General features: G+C 34.2%; 3 protein-coding genes across 3 annotated transcripts; 1 reads left to right on the forward strand and 2 right to left on the reverse strand.

The window, feature by feature from the left end:
- Window positions 1-865: 865 nt before the first annotated feature.
- Window positions 866-2,014, reverse strand: LOC147927163 (uncharacterized). Its single transcript, XM_087487334.1, has one exon. It carries the CDS (start codon window positions 2,012-2,014, stop codon window positions 866-868), a length of 1,149 nt encoding a protein of 382 aa, XP_087343460.1.
- A 4,226-nt stretch (window positions 2,015-6,240) lies between these two features.
- LOC104747446 (protein DELETION OF SUV3 SUPPRESSOR 1(I)-like) lies at window positions 6,241-7,529 on the forward strand. The gene is made up of 3 exons (XM_010469079.3): window positions 6,241-6,287; window positions 6,382-6,514; window positions 7,210-7,529. The coding sequence occupies exons 2-3, from the start codon at window positions 6,421-6,423 to the stop codon at window positions 7,338-7,340; spliced, it is 225 nt and encodes a 74-aa protein (XP_010467381.1). The 5' UTR covers window positions 6,241-6,287; window positions 6,382-6,420; the 3' UTR covers window positions 7,341-7,529.
- A 2,364-nt stretch (window positions 7,530-9,893) lies between these two features.
- LOC104747447 (V-type proton ATPase subunit c1) lies at window positions 9,894-11,378 on the reverse strand. The gene is made up of 3 exons (XM_010469080.2): window positions 11,122-11,378; window positions 10,438-10,723; window positions 9,894-10,346 (listed from the first exon to the last, which is right to left on the reverse strand). The coding sequence occupies exons 1-3, from the start codon at window positions 11,195-11,197 to the stop codon at window positions 10,214-10,216; spliced, it is 495 nt and encodes a 164-aa protein (XP_010467382.1). The 5' UTR covers window positions 11,198-11,378; the 3' UTR covers window positions 9,894-10,213.
- Between the last annotated feature and the right edge of the window lie 1,165 nt (window positions 11,379-12,543).

Raw genomic sequence — 12,543 nt, forward strand, 5'->3', positions numbered from 1 at the left:
TTTAGGGTCGAGTAAAGGGTATTATAATTATATTACCCGTGAGTAAGGGACGAGTATAGGGTATTAGTTTAGTTTTCAATACCCGTCCCGTTACTCGGCCCTTTACCCGTTTTGCTACTCGACCCGTAAATACCCGTTAATATTTGGTATTATTATTATTATTTATTATTAATTTATAGAGTTAAAGTTAAAACCTAAGTTCAACTTAGCCTAAATGAATTAATATATTATTTTTATTTTCAAAATTTATAATTTTATAATTTTTGGAACTATATATTGCATAAATTTATGAATTTTTCTTTTTCGAGTTTCAGAATATAAAATTATTATTGCGATTATTGACAATTTTTTTATCGGGTACTCGTTTTTCCGGGTAATAATAAAGGGTCGGGTATTTAAAGGGTCAACTATTTTTTACCGGGTACCCGTTTTTCCGAGTACCCGTTATTTAAGGGTCGAGTATGAGTAAAATTTTTCTATTACCCGTTAGGGTCGGGACGAGTAAAGGGTCTGAGAAAATTCAAGGGTACCCGTCCCGTGCCCAGCACTAATAAACACTAGAAAGAAACCAAGACTTTGTTCTTGAAGAAATTTTCATATCTACAAGATTTTTATCCACAAAAAGGAAGTCAACCTCTAAGGTCTCATCCCAAAAAAATTGCTAGACCACCACTGAGACCTAAAGGTTCCACTGTTCTAAGATGATGATATCCTAACCACCCTTTAACTTTTTTAATATAAGGCTCCATGTCTTCGTCTCCATGAGGAAAAGTATATCAGGGAAATGTTCTTTTCTCATTTCCCTGAGGTTTGTAATTGTCCAAGGGTTCCTCAGCCCTTGGCAATTCCAGCTAAGGACGCCTTACTAATTCAGCGGCAGTTCACTAGGAACTACCGTGATTGGATGCAGCTGAGAAAGCTTGATCTCTTCCTGTCTTTTGAATTGTTCTGAGGTCAGTGGAGCAGCTTCTGAGACAATCACTAAAGACCCTAGGATAATTTTCTTATTTTTTCCTTTTCGATCCTTTGAGTTCTTTAAACTAGACCTTGGCCTTTTACAAGTAACTACAACTGGAGGGGAAGACTTTGAAGAACTAGCCACTAAACTACCTCTGTGAAAGGTAGATAAAGGGCTAAAGAGAGATGTACCTGGATCCGACTCCATAGGCAGATTTGCAGAGTTATTTATCACCAAGATTTGAGGGTCAAGATTGGTTCTTGGATCAACTGATGCCTGAACTGAAGGGGAATTACCAAGTGTGCCCAGAGGTTCCAAAACCTTGTTGTTTGCAATATCTATATTGGGAGGAACAGAGCTTTCACCAATCGGTTGTATAAGAAAAGGGCAGTGAGATCTCTCATGCGTCATCCTTTGACAGTGAAAACAACGCTTTCTAATTCTTTCATAATCAATTCCAACAGCAACCATTGATCCATTTGGTAGCTGTAGCTCCTTTGAATTTCTAATTTTCTTGGAGATGTCTAGTAGAACCCTGACCCTAACATAATCATTGCTTTGTGTTTCCTCATCATCAAAAGGGAAATCAAGGATACGACCTTCCGATTCAGCAATCGTTGAGATAGTATCTTTCATATAGTGATTTACCGGGATATTACGCATCCTAATCCATACCGGAAGAAACTTCAAGTAATCCGGGGGAGGATTTTCAACCCATTTTTCCATGACCACTCCCCAATCATCTTGCGTCCAAACTCCTGTTTTCAGAATCGCATCCATATCTTCTTCATATTTAAAGATAAATTGAAACCGATCCCTTGATAAAGCCACCCCTTTAATCCGATCATACAAGCGCCAAATCCTGGGCATCTCTATAATCCACTTGGACATCTTTTGATAATCAGGATTTAAAAACCTACCGAGAAGGCTTCGTTGATTTCTTGCAGAAGAGCTGAATTTAGGTTGATCAGAGATGACTACAGGATGATCTTCTTTTTCTTCAATTGTCATTTCCTGAAGGCACCTATCCAACTGAAAATCCTTATCCGAATCCATACATGCAGAGTAGACTTACTAATTGTAACACAGAGGAAAATTTACTGAAACCGGACTGAAAAAATTGAAATCTCCGGTGATGGCTCTGCTCAGATGAACAATCCAAGAAAGAAGTTCTTAAACCCAGAAGGAATTGGGGCTGCAGCGGTGAAACGGCAGAAAAAAACGGTGAAAGAAGCAACGGTCGAAAAACCAGATAAAAAAGAGAAAAGAGAATTTAGATATTTTTTAGATATTTCTTTTTGTGAAATTACGAGATGATCTTGTAATATGGTTATATATTACTTATTTTTGCTACATGTTTTATTTTAATAAACATAAAATAATTAACAGAATATTTATTATTATGTTAAATTATACATAATGAATTTGACCAGGTAGGTTTAATTTATACTGGATATGTGAAATTCACATCAAATATGTACTCATCCTGACACCTAAACATATGCAGAACGAATATCTAGTGACATGTGTTATGTACTTATGTCTAACATTAAAGATAAAATCGTAATTATTATTTAATATTCAAAGATAATCCTCACCTTTAATATATTCCTATTGATGCACACTATATACTTGACAATAAGAATTAAGATATACTACTATTTTTGCATGTTAATTTTGTTCAGCAAAAGAGAATCGTGAAGTAAACATTTTTTTTTTTCCAGAAAGTCTTCTTTTATATATAACAACAGTGAAAGTACTGCAGGGTTACAAAAATATTACAACTGTGGAAAAACTCCACAAACATTCTGATTATGTTTTGTTACTCTCCATTTAGTAAAGAATACTAAGCATCGTGTTCGTGTGATAGCCTTACGTTGATGTGCGTTGTCATCTAAAAATCTTAACACTCCTCCTCATCCACTTATTTTAAATTGAGAACATTTTTATTCCAAAAATAAATAATTGTTACTTTATTACGCAATATGTTATCCTTTGATGTTTAGTGCATTTGACCAGAGAGCGGATAATCAGAATTCGTATGACACTTGCCAAGGTTTTGCATTCAAAATTTTGTCAAACACAATATTGTAAGCTGCAAAAATGAAAAAAAAAATAATAATAGCAAAATATGATAATGGTGGTGAAAATAGTAAAAATATAATTTGTTACCACCAGTTGGAAGAAAATTGAAAAGTTTATATAATTTTTTTCAATGTGAAATCCTTAAAATTTTGAATTTTTTAAATATAATATTTCTCAGCATCCAAAAAAAAAAATTTGTCTTAAAAAAAACAACCTTAGATATTTCATCATTCGTGAGTGATATGGTTATGGTTGAAAACAAATTTTTGTCTCCGTCTTCTTTTCTTCTATACTATAAAATAATTTGTTTTTTTTACAACAAAAACTAGATTGCTTCAAACAAGCCAATGTGAGAGAACATTGTTTACATAGGTAATCAAACGCGGTTCAAACCGAACACGTCGGATCATTTTGTCTGCATTGCCATTCTGAGTATGGGGAATTAACACCAAAGCAAAAGAGGTAAACTTCTTCTTATCAAGCTGAATCTCGTCCAAATAAGGCTTGAACAATGGACACTCGAAGGGCGAAGACACTATCTTCACCAAATTGGAGCAGTCTATAAGAAAAACGATATCCTTATTGTCCATCCCACTCATATATCTCATCGCCCAGACTAGTGTTTCAACCTCGACATTTAGCGGAGTAAGGCTTCATTAGATTGCCAGCCCCCATTGTTAGAGCCTCCCCCGCCGGTGGAGAACAATACCAACCTCTACCTGCAAATGGATCAGTCGCTTTTCAAGAACCATCTACAAAACACGAATAACTCGTGTTATGTCGACCTAACACCCGGTCACCCCCTCTTCCATGGGATATATCTAAGACACCCTGCACAGTTTCACCCATATCCTCCATTTGTGCTAAAAGCTAACAAATCGGTATTACAGTCATCCAAGCATCGAAAACCCAACTCCCCGTCTCCCTTACTACAACACAATTTATCACACGCCACCCAATGTAGCCCCCGTGATTGCCTAGAAGAACTCCACCAAAAATTAGAGATCGCACTGGTTAATTTGCGTGTTACCATCTTCAGAAGACGGAAAAATGACATAACATAAGTAGGAACTGCCGAAGCCACCGACTTAATCATAACCTCCTTCCCGCCCTTCAATAACAGTCTAGCAGACTACCCATTAACCCTTGTTTGCAAAATTTCTTGGACAAAAGAGAAAATCTTTGTTTTAGAGCCGCCAAAACTCTCAGGTATACCCAAGTAGGAACTCATACCACCCAGATTCATAATCCCCAACATTCCTTTTAAATTCTCTTTGAGAGCATTATCAATTGTATGACCAAATCGAACAGATGATTTCTGAAAATTGATCTATTGGCCGGAAACCCGTTCGTATCGTTTAAGAATACCTAGAACAACCTCACATTGTTCCTTTGTGGCCCGAAAAAAAAGACTATCATCCGCAAATAAAAACTGTGATATCGCAGGACATGCTGTAGACACCTTTTATTTCGGTAATAAGCTTTGCCGCCTCCGCCTTCCGAAAATTTCCATCAATACTTTCGTGCGGAGAATAAAAAGGTAAGGTGATAAGGGATTGTCTTGTCAAAGCCTCGGTGGGGTATTATTAAGTTGCAGGGTTGACCGTTAATTAAAATTTTATATTGGACCGACATAACACACCACATAATCCAAGATATCCAATTTTCACAAAAACCAAACTTGCATAACAAGTGTTCAATGAATGGCCACTCCACTCTATCATATGCTTTACTCATATGCGTTTTGATAGCCATAAAACTTCCCCCTTACAAGAGGAGTTAGTACGAAGCCAATGAAACATTTGCTGTGCAATCAAGATATTATTAGAAATTAAACGCCCCTCAACAAAGGCCGTTTGTGTTCTCGAGACCAAAGACGACAACACGGTGCCAGTGCGAAGTCTTTGACATAAGACCTTTGAAATAATTATATACCCAACATTACACAAACTTATGGACCTTAAATCCATCATTCCTAGTGGATCCACTTTAGGAATCAGACAAATATTTGTCATATTCAATTTTTTATCAAAAGCACCATCCTCTAGAAAAGAGTTCACCATGACTTAATATTACCCCACACCTTCTGAAAGAACAGGACTATCATGCCGTTCGAACCTAGAACCTTGTCCGAATGCATCATAAAAAGCGTTTCTTTAATCTCATTCTCTGTAACAGGTTATGTTAAAAAGACATTAGACTCCCCAGAAATCAATGTCTGAACCTCACTTAGTGTAAGTTTAGAAGTAAAGAAGTATAAGAAGATTCAAGTATGGAACAAAAGAGTTTGAATGTCGTTGAGTATGGTTGCGAGAAAGAGAGAGTGTAAGAGAGAAGTATAGAAGAAGAAAAGAACTTCTTACTCAAAATAGAACATGGTTACAAACTACATATAGACATGTGAACTAATGGAATATTCCTATACAAGATTCTAAATGTAATTAAGACATGAAAGGGACATGTCTCTTTCTTAACAACACATGTGACTTCTACTTCTCCCACTTGCTTGCATCTCTAACGGTTGGAATAGAAGGATCTAGAGACTTTGATTCTTCATGAGACTTGTGGGACACTAAGCGGGCTTCTCTCTTCCAAATGGCTTGATCGTACGGACGGCCCGACTAAGATCGTACGGACGGCCCGATGAGACTTATACGGACAAGGTTGTACGGACAAGTGTGATCAATCTCAATTTATACTTAGTGTCTCTTCAAAATCCAATCGGTCCAAAGAAGTAAATAAACTTTGAAAATAAGATACCGTAGTACGTTGGATATCGTCCTCCTCCGTCGACCATCTACCATGGTCATCATGAAGACTAATAATATGATTCATGGCGCGTTGTTACTTTGTCTGAGCATGAAAATAGTCGGTGTAAATGAATTGTTTTTTTTTTCTTGTTTTTAATAATATTATAAAATAATATAAATTACCAAAATTAATATCTAGTATCATCATTTATAAAAATGTTAAATATCTATTTTTTTGTAATAATTCAATAACCTATCTAAAATCATCTAATTTTCAATAATTAAAAAATACAGAAATTCTTCAAAATTTTACGAATTTACAAATCACATAAAGGAAAACTCGGTGAAGTCAAAAAAAAAAAAAATGACAAAAATAAATAAATAAAGGAAAACTCGGTATAACCGGTTCGATAACTATACATAAGCTTCTTCTATTAACAAAACAGCACAATACAAGTTCGCTCGCATACGCTCTCATCAAAGCTCTCAGAAAGGTTAGGGTTTTCATCTTTATCAATTCAACGCTTTCGCTATTAAATTACTTGGAAATTTCTTAATCGAGTTTCGTGATCATCTTCTTCTTCTTAGGTTTCTCGATCTGTTTGGTTGCTTTACACATCTGTAACTATGGCGACAGAACCGAAGGCGGCGACTGCTGAAGTTGTCAAGGTGGATCTGTTCGAGGACGACGATGAGTTCGAGGAATTCGAAATCAACGAAGGTGAAGTTTTATTTTATTTTCACTCGCTGCTTCTTTGATTTTGAAATTTATGGATGTAGTTAGGAATTGATTGGTGATTAGGTTTTGGTGTTAGATGTAAAGCTTCATATGGCTACGATTTCTTTTGATCAAGTTTTGATTTGAACAGATTATGCTTTGCAAGTCCTCAGATTTAACCTAATAGTTGTAATTGATAAAAGATGGTTCGCTACTGTTATGAAGTTTAGTAGTTCTGATTGTGAAAACAAATCTGTTTGATGTATATGATTATGCTATGATGATGAAGCTACAATCTCTCATAAACTCTACTGATAAAAGACCAGTTCTATCAGCTACTAATTGGTTATTAGGTTTAGTATTAATTGGGAATTGGGAATTGGGAATTTTTTGGGGGCTTTGAGTAGCTTGGAGAGAGTTTGGATCCTCTAGAATTTAGCTGAGGCTACGGCTATTTTGATTTTGGTTTCGGGATTCCTTTTGATTCTGCACTATGTCTTGTGTTACTTGATGATCAGGTTCTGAGTTTTAGTTGAGTCTTCAGATTTAACTAATAGTTGTATTGAAAGAACTGATAAAGGAAGTCTCTATTGTTTTTGTATGAGTTGCGTAATTCTGATGTTGAATGGACCTACTTAAGCGTCATTTTTTATGGTCTCAAGTCAAATATGTAATGGATATTTTCTTATGTTTGGCAGATTGGCTGGAGAAAGAGGAAGTGAAGGAAGTTAGCCAACAGTGGGAAGATGACTGGGATGATGATGATGTCAGTGACGACTTCTCGCGTCAGTTAAGGAAGGAGCTTGAGAATGGTGGTGAGAAGAAATGAGGTCTGAAGAAAGAATGTGAAAAGGGCAGGTCTCCACATTTTGGAAATCTCGTCTTTTTGTTATGATCCAGTACTCAGTTTGAATTGCATCCTTGGTTTATAGTGGCATGTATCAGTATTGGATTCTCCTTTTACTTTGCACCTTTTAACTCTCCCTTGAATGCAAATTTCTTATCTTTGATGATGATATTCTTGAACTGGTAAGAAGATTCTATTTTAGTAATCGCTATCCTTTCACAAAACACCTGTCGAGTAGAGCATTTCTCATAAAATCATCTTCTCAATAAATCCCGAGCATAAAAGACATTCAAAATGACAAATTAGACCACAAAAGAATCCTTCATACTTTGTTTTGACAGGAACCTTAAATCTTTATCCATCAACAGAGATCTATAAACATCACAAAATAACGGTAGAGAAAAAAATCACATAGACATGGTTGTTGTATGTCACATGAAAGAAACAATGGAGAACCACTATTGTTTCTTTCTAACACTCATCGTCTCCTTCGTCGTCATGGCATGCTCTTGTGTAGGATCGATCGATCAAGGATACAATTTTTAAGAGTGATCACAGAGAGTATCCCCCAGTTCCTGTCTTAAATGGTCTTTGGAAATTTTCTAGATTTCTCAGTTCAATCATTAAACACAAGGGTAGCTAGAACGGGAAGATATATTCGTGACAAAGTTGTCGGCGATACTTTAATGTAAATATGGTGTATGATATCTTGGGTGCTCATAGTGCTTACAATTGCTTTATTTCTGTTACGGAGATATGTACTTGTTTTTGAAACTGAAGAGTGTCTTTTGAAAGCTTTTTTCATTGATAGAGTGAAACCGTTTCACCTCTGTTTCCTCTCCAACCATCTTTCCAAAAGTGGTGTGGGGTTGCATTGATTCGGATTCATAAAGTGATAAGAGATAAGAAGGCATCGTATTCCCATAATTGGAGATTACTCATTGTGGTTGAAGTGGTAGCAGTTGTCAAGAGCTATATTAAAGTCTTCTTCCGTTTTGTATTGGAGTGGAACTCTGCCCTTACCCTAACTCAGATTCGACTATACTGAATAACTAGGTGATACCCGTGCTACAGCACCGGATTATATATTTTGTTAGTTATTTTTTTTTGTAATTTGTATTTTTGTAATATAGTTTTTTATTTTGATTTATTTTCTTTATTTATATAGTGTTTATTTGTATATTTGGGGTTATACAGTAAATTAGAAATCCTAATAGAGTAAGTAGTTTGTAAAATGTAGTTTTTCACGGAAACAGACACACCACAATAGTAGATAGTACGTAGTTTTGTAAGAGAATAGACACTCCGCAATATCGGATAGTAGTTTTGTAAGAGGATAGACACACTCTGCTTCCATGGCTTAATTTATAGTTTGATAAAAACACATGTTTTAACGGATTTAACTCAAAAAAATTTTATATTTTAAATTTTTAAGAATTAAAATATTAATATTACTTAAATATTTTATAGATTTTAAATATATTATAATATTTTAAACTTTCGACGGAGTTCAAATATTTATAATAATTTAAACATTCTATAAAAATTTAAATATTTATAATATCTTAAACTTTTTAAAAAACGTAAATATATTATAATATATTATAATATGTTTACTTTTTAAAAGTTTAAATATTTTCAAATATAGAACCAAATTAAACTATTAAATTTGGATACCTGATAAATCAAGCTTCCTGCTCATTTATACTCTAAACATTTTAGTCACATATTTATAGTGATTATGAACCATATTCCAAAATATTTAGTCGATGTGGGATATACAGTACACTTTTTCTGTAAATTAGTTTACAACTTTACATATATATAATTTCTGCGTTTTTAATTCTTTCTATCTATACTACTCACAATTAATTACTATAGTTTTGTTAAGGAAATATTATAATATCGGAAATCAAGCAATTTAGTCAGATTTGGTAACTTGAATATTCGTTTTTAAAGATTTTAACTGAATCACTAAATATTCCTTTTAAAAGATTATCTGTTAAGATCAATCTCGATAATTAAGGAAATATCCGAATTTTTGGTAATTAAAATTTATGGTTTTCATTTAAATACCTTAAAGGAAAATGAAATCAGAGTGTTTGCCTATAACGAATAACTCTGTTTGGGATCTTAAATAACTAATCTTGAATGAAATAATATACTGGATCCGAAAAATATTATTCTGAAGTACAAACAGATCCGCGGGTTTTTTTCCTTCTGTAGTCGGATATGTAAGGATTCGCGTCCCGACCCGGCAATTTTTTAAGTGATCGACCGAAGGCATTTTCGTCATTTAAAGAAATCAAAACTATAGGTTAATTAGATTAAATTTTGTGATTCTCTAATCATTTTTAATGAAAAACCTATCAAAACCAATTCATGGTCCATTTTTACTCTAGAGAGTACTTCTGCTTTAATAGTATAGATATATTATGCTCTAACTTTGGCTGGGAGATTACTTGCCCAAAACAGTAGAAGATCTGGTCATCCATTTGTTTATACTGAAAAAGCTATCTCAAGACAAAATCGGGAGACACCAAAAGATGAATATCATAACATTCTAGAGGTATCAGAAGCAAACATCTTTACAAACAAAATATTATCAAGTTCATCAAGACAAATGTGGACGATACAAGAATACAAAACAAATGCCGATCTCTTTTATTACCGAACCAAACAAAAAACATCCTACACTCAAGCAACCACCAACCGAGGAAAGAGAGGTGGCAGATCTGCTTCACAAACAAAGTTCCAAGAATCCACGAAGTATTGGTTCCCGAGGCTACATACCGCACAAATAAGTTGATCGATAAGCAAGTAGCTGGAAATTTTTGACAATTGGTATTTGTTCCTCATTCTGCTCTGGACTGACCAGCTCGAGAAGATAAGATAATGCCTACAATGAGGCCGTAAAGAGCAAGTGCTTCTGCAAAGATGAGGATAAGAATCATCCCGACAAAGAGTTTAGGCTGTTGAGCATTTGCCCTGAGAGAAATTTCAAAACCAGACAAGTCAAGATACCACATTAATTCAAACATTCAATACAAAAAGGATTATAGCTGCAAGAGAAAAAAACCTAACGCCCGCATCTCCGACAATACCAATGGCCATACCAGCTGAGAGACCAGCAAGACCACAAGCAAGACCAGAGGAAAGGTGTGCATAGCCATCAAAGAGGTAATAAGACTTAGCCTTGGGATTGATACCGGTACTGATGATAACAGCAATAATGAGTCCATAAATACCCAAAACACCAGCCATAACCACAGGGACAATAGACTTCATAACCAATTCAGGTCTCATCACTCCCATAGAAGCCACACCAACACCACTCTTGGCTGTCCCATAAGCAGCTCCCATACCTATAATATAAACCCAATCCAATGAAATTTCAGGCTACAACCAAATACGATCCCTCCAAGTTTCAGGGAATGTAAACAAATCAATACCTAAATCCAGATTCTGATCTAAAAAAGTTAATTTCCTCAGAATTGAGAGCCATATAGGAGGACTATGTTACACATTCTTACACATTACACAGATGATGATGCAATAGCATTGTTCATTTGTTTGAATCATAATTTGATCGAACCGCTAAGAATCACTAATCCATCAATCAATTAGGCCAACGATCTCATACATATAGGTCTGTAACTAGAGAGAAATCATCTGAATCTCATAATGGTTTCCAGTAAACAGGAACATGCTCAGATTAAACGGAATTTGATAACGAATTGAGAAAGAGAAGCAAAATGCTTACAGGAGAAGACGAGAGCGGCTGCAGCGCCAAGGAAGCCGAAGAACGGAGCAGTTTCATCGCCGCTGAACGTAGACATCTCAAAAACTTGGATCGGATCGAGAGAGAGAGAAAGATATTTGGAATTTTGCAGCGACCTCTCTGTGTTTTTTTTTGTTTTCGTTTTTTTTTTTTTTGGATTTTTCAGATGAGTGGAAGGGAACCACGTACAGTAGTACCTTTGTTGTAACACGTTGCAATTGTAATTGGGCCGGGTCTTAACCGTGCTGAAATAAATGCCTTTTTTGCTTTTCACATTAAAAAAATAATATATGAAAAAATAATAAATCAAAACCAATTTTGTGACTATATTAATTAATATTTTGCAATTTTATGAATAGAAAAAAGCTTCCAAATAAAAAAAATTTCTAAACAAAATCTAAATCTACTTTCAAATTTTATATTTTATATTTTATATTTTATATTTTATATTTTATATTTTATATTTTATATTTTGAAAGAGAAGAAATAGTATATAAAAGGTAAGTAATGGTAAGAGACGTAGAGTGGTAGACAAATTAATTTAAGTAGGAATGAGAAATTAACAAGACTGAAAGTAAGAAGAATTGCATAAATTAAAGTAATTTTTAATTTAGAAGATTTAATACGGCTTTCGGAGGAGGTATTAAACTTGTATTTTAGGAGATTTTAGAGTATTCTTAAAATAACTTGTTATTCAATTGATGATTTTTAAAAAATTTCTAAAATTCTATGTTATTCAATTTGGAAACTATATAAATCATTTAAAATAATTTACAATCTCTTGTTATTCAATCAATGATTTACAAAACTTACTTAAAATCTACTGTTATTCAAAATATCACAATTTTTTAAAAAATGTTACTTTGAATGATTCTACAAGACTTTTGTTTTTTTTAGTTGAAAAATATGATTAACAAATCATATCTCCTGAGATAGAATTTTAAAGGATTTCATAAAAAAAAACAGTCAATACAACACATAGATAAACTCTTCCATCGATCCGACAACTCTAATCACCACCGATGACCAGCTTCTTATCCACCTGTCCTCTGTACAATCCTCCGATTCCTATATTATCCAAATCCTCCGATTTGGGGATTTATACTAGTTCAGTATAATTTGGGTTGCAAATAATTTTATAGCTTTGTTTAATCCAAAATCGAACAATGAACCTCTCTTTGCGTTATTACTAGTTCAGTATAATTTGGGTCACAAATTTTTTTATCGATTTGTTTAATAGCTTTGTAGCCTTTGTTTAATCCGAAGATTGAATCTTTTGTTTAATCCAAGATTGAAATTGATAATGATCTCTAGCTGTGAATATAGTAATGTTTTAATTTCTTCACGAACGCCATCAACTCTACTATATTCACAAGTTTTATTCAACTTTGTTTGATTTTTATC

Source organism: Camelina sativa, chromosome 15, assembly GCF_030686135.1.
Source record: "Camelina sativa cultivar CO46 ecotype springtype chromosome 15, ASM3068613v1".
NCBI classification, from domain to species: Eukaryota; Viridiplantae; Streptophyta; class Magnoliopsida; order Brassicales; family Brassicaceae; genus Camelina; species Camelina sativa.

Bases quoted from the DNA above. Each gene is read 5' to 3' on its own strand.
- LOC104747446 (XM_010469079.3), top strand. From the start codon at position 6,421: ATGGCGACAGAACCGAAGGCGGCGACTGCTGAAGTTGTCAAGGTGGAT. The intron at 6,515-7,209 runs GTGAAGTTTTAT...TATGTTTGGCAG, and splicing joins GGAATTCGAAATCAACGAAG to ATTGGCTGGAGAAAGAGGAA.
- LOC104747447 (XM_010469080.2), bottom strand. From the start codon at position 11,197: ATGTCTACGTTCAGCGGCGATGAAACTGCTCCGTTCTTCGGCTTCCTT. The intron at 10,724-11,121 runs GTAAGCATTTTG...TTTATATTATAG, and splicing joins AGCCGCTCTCGTCTTCTCCT to GTATGGGAGCTGCTTATGGG. The intron at 10,347-10,437 runs GTTTTTTTCTCT...AATTTCTCTCAG, and splicing joins GTCGGAGATGCGGGCGTTAG to GGCAAATGCTCAACAGCCTA.
- LOC147927163 (XM_087487334.1), bottom strand. From the start codon at position 2,014: ATGGATTCGGATAAGGATTTTCAGTTGGATAGGTGCCTTCAGGAAATG.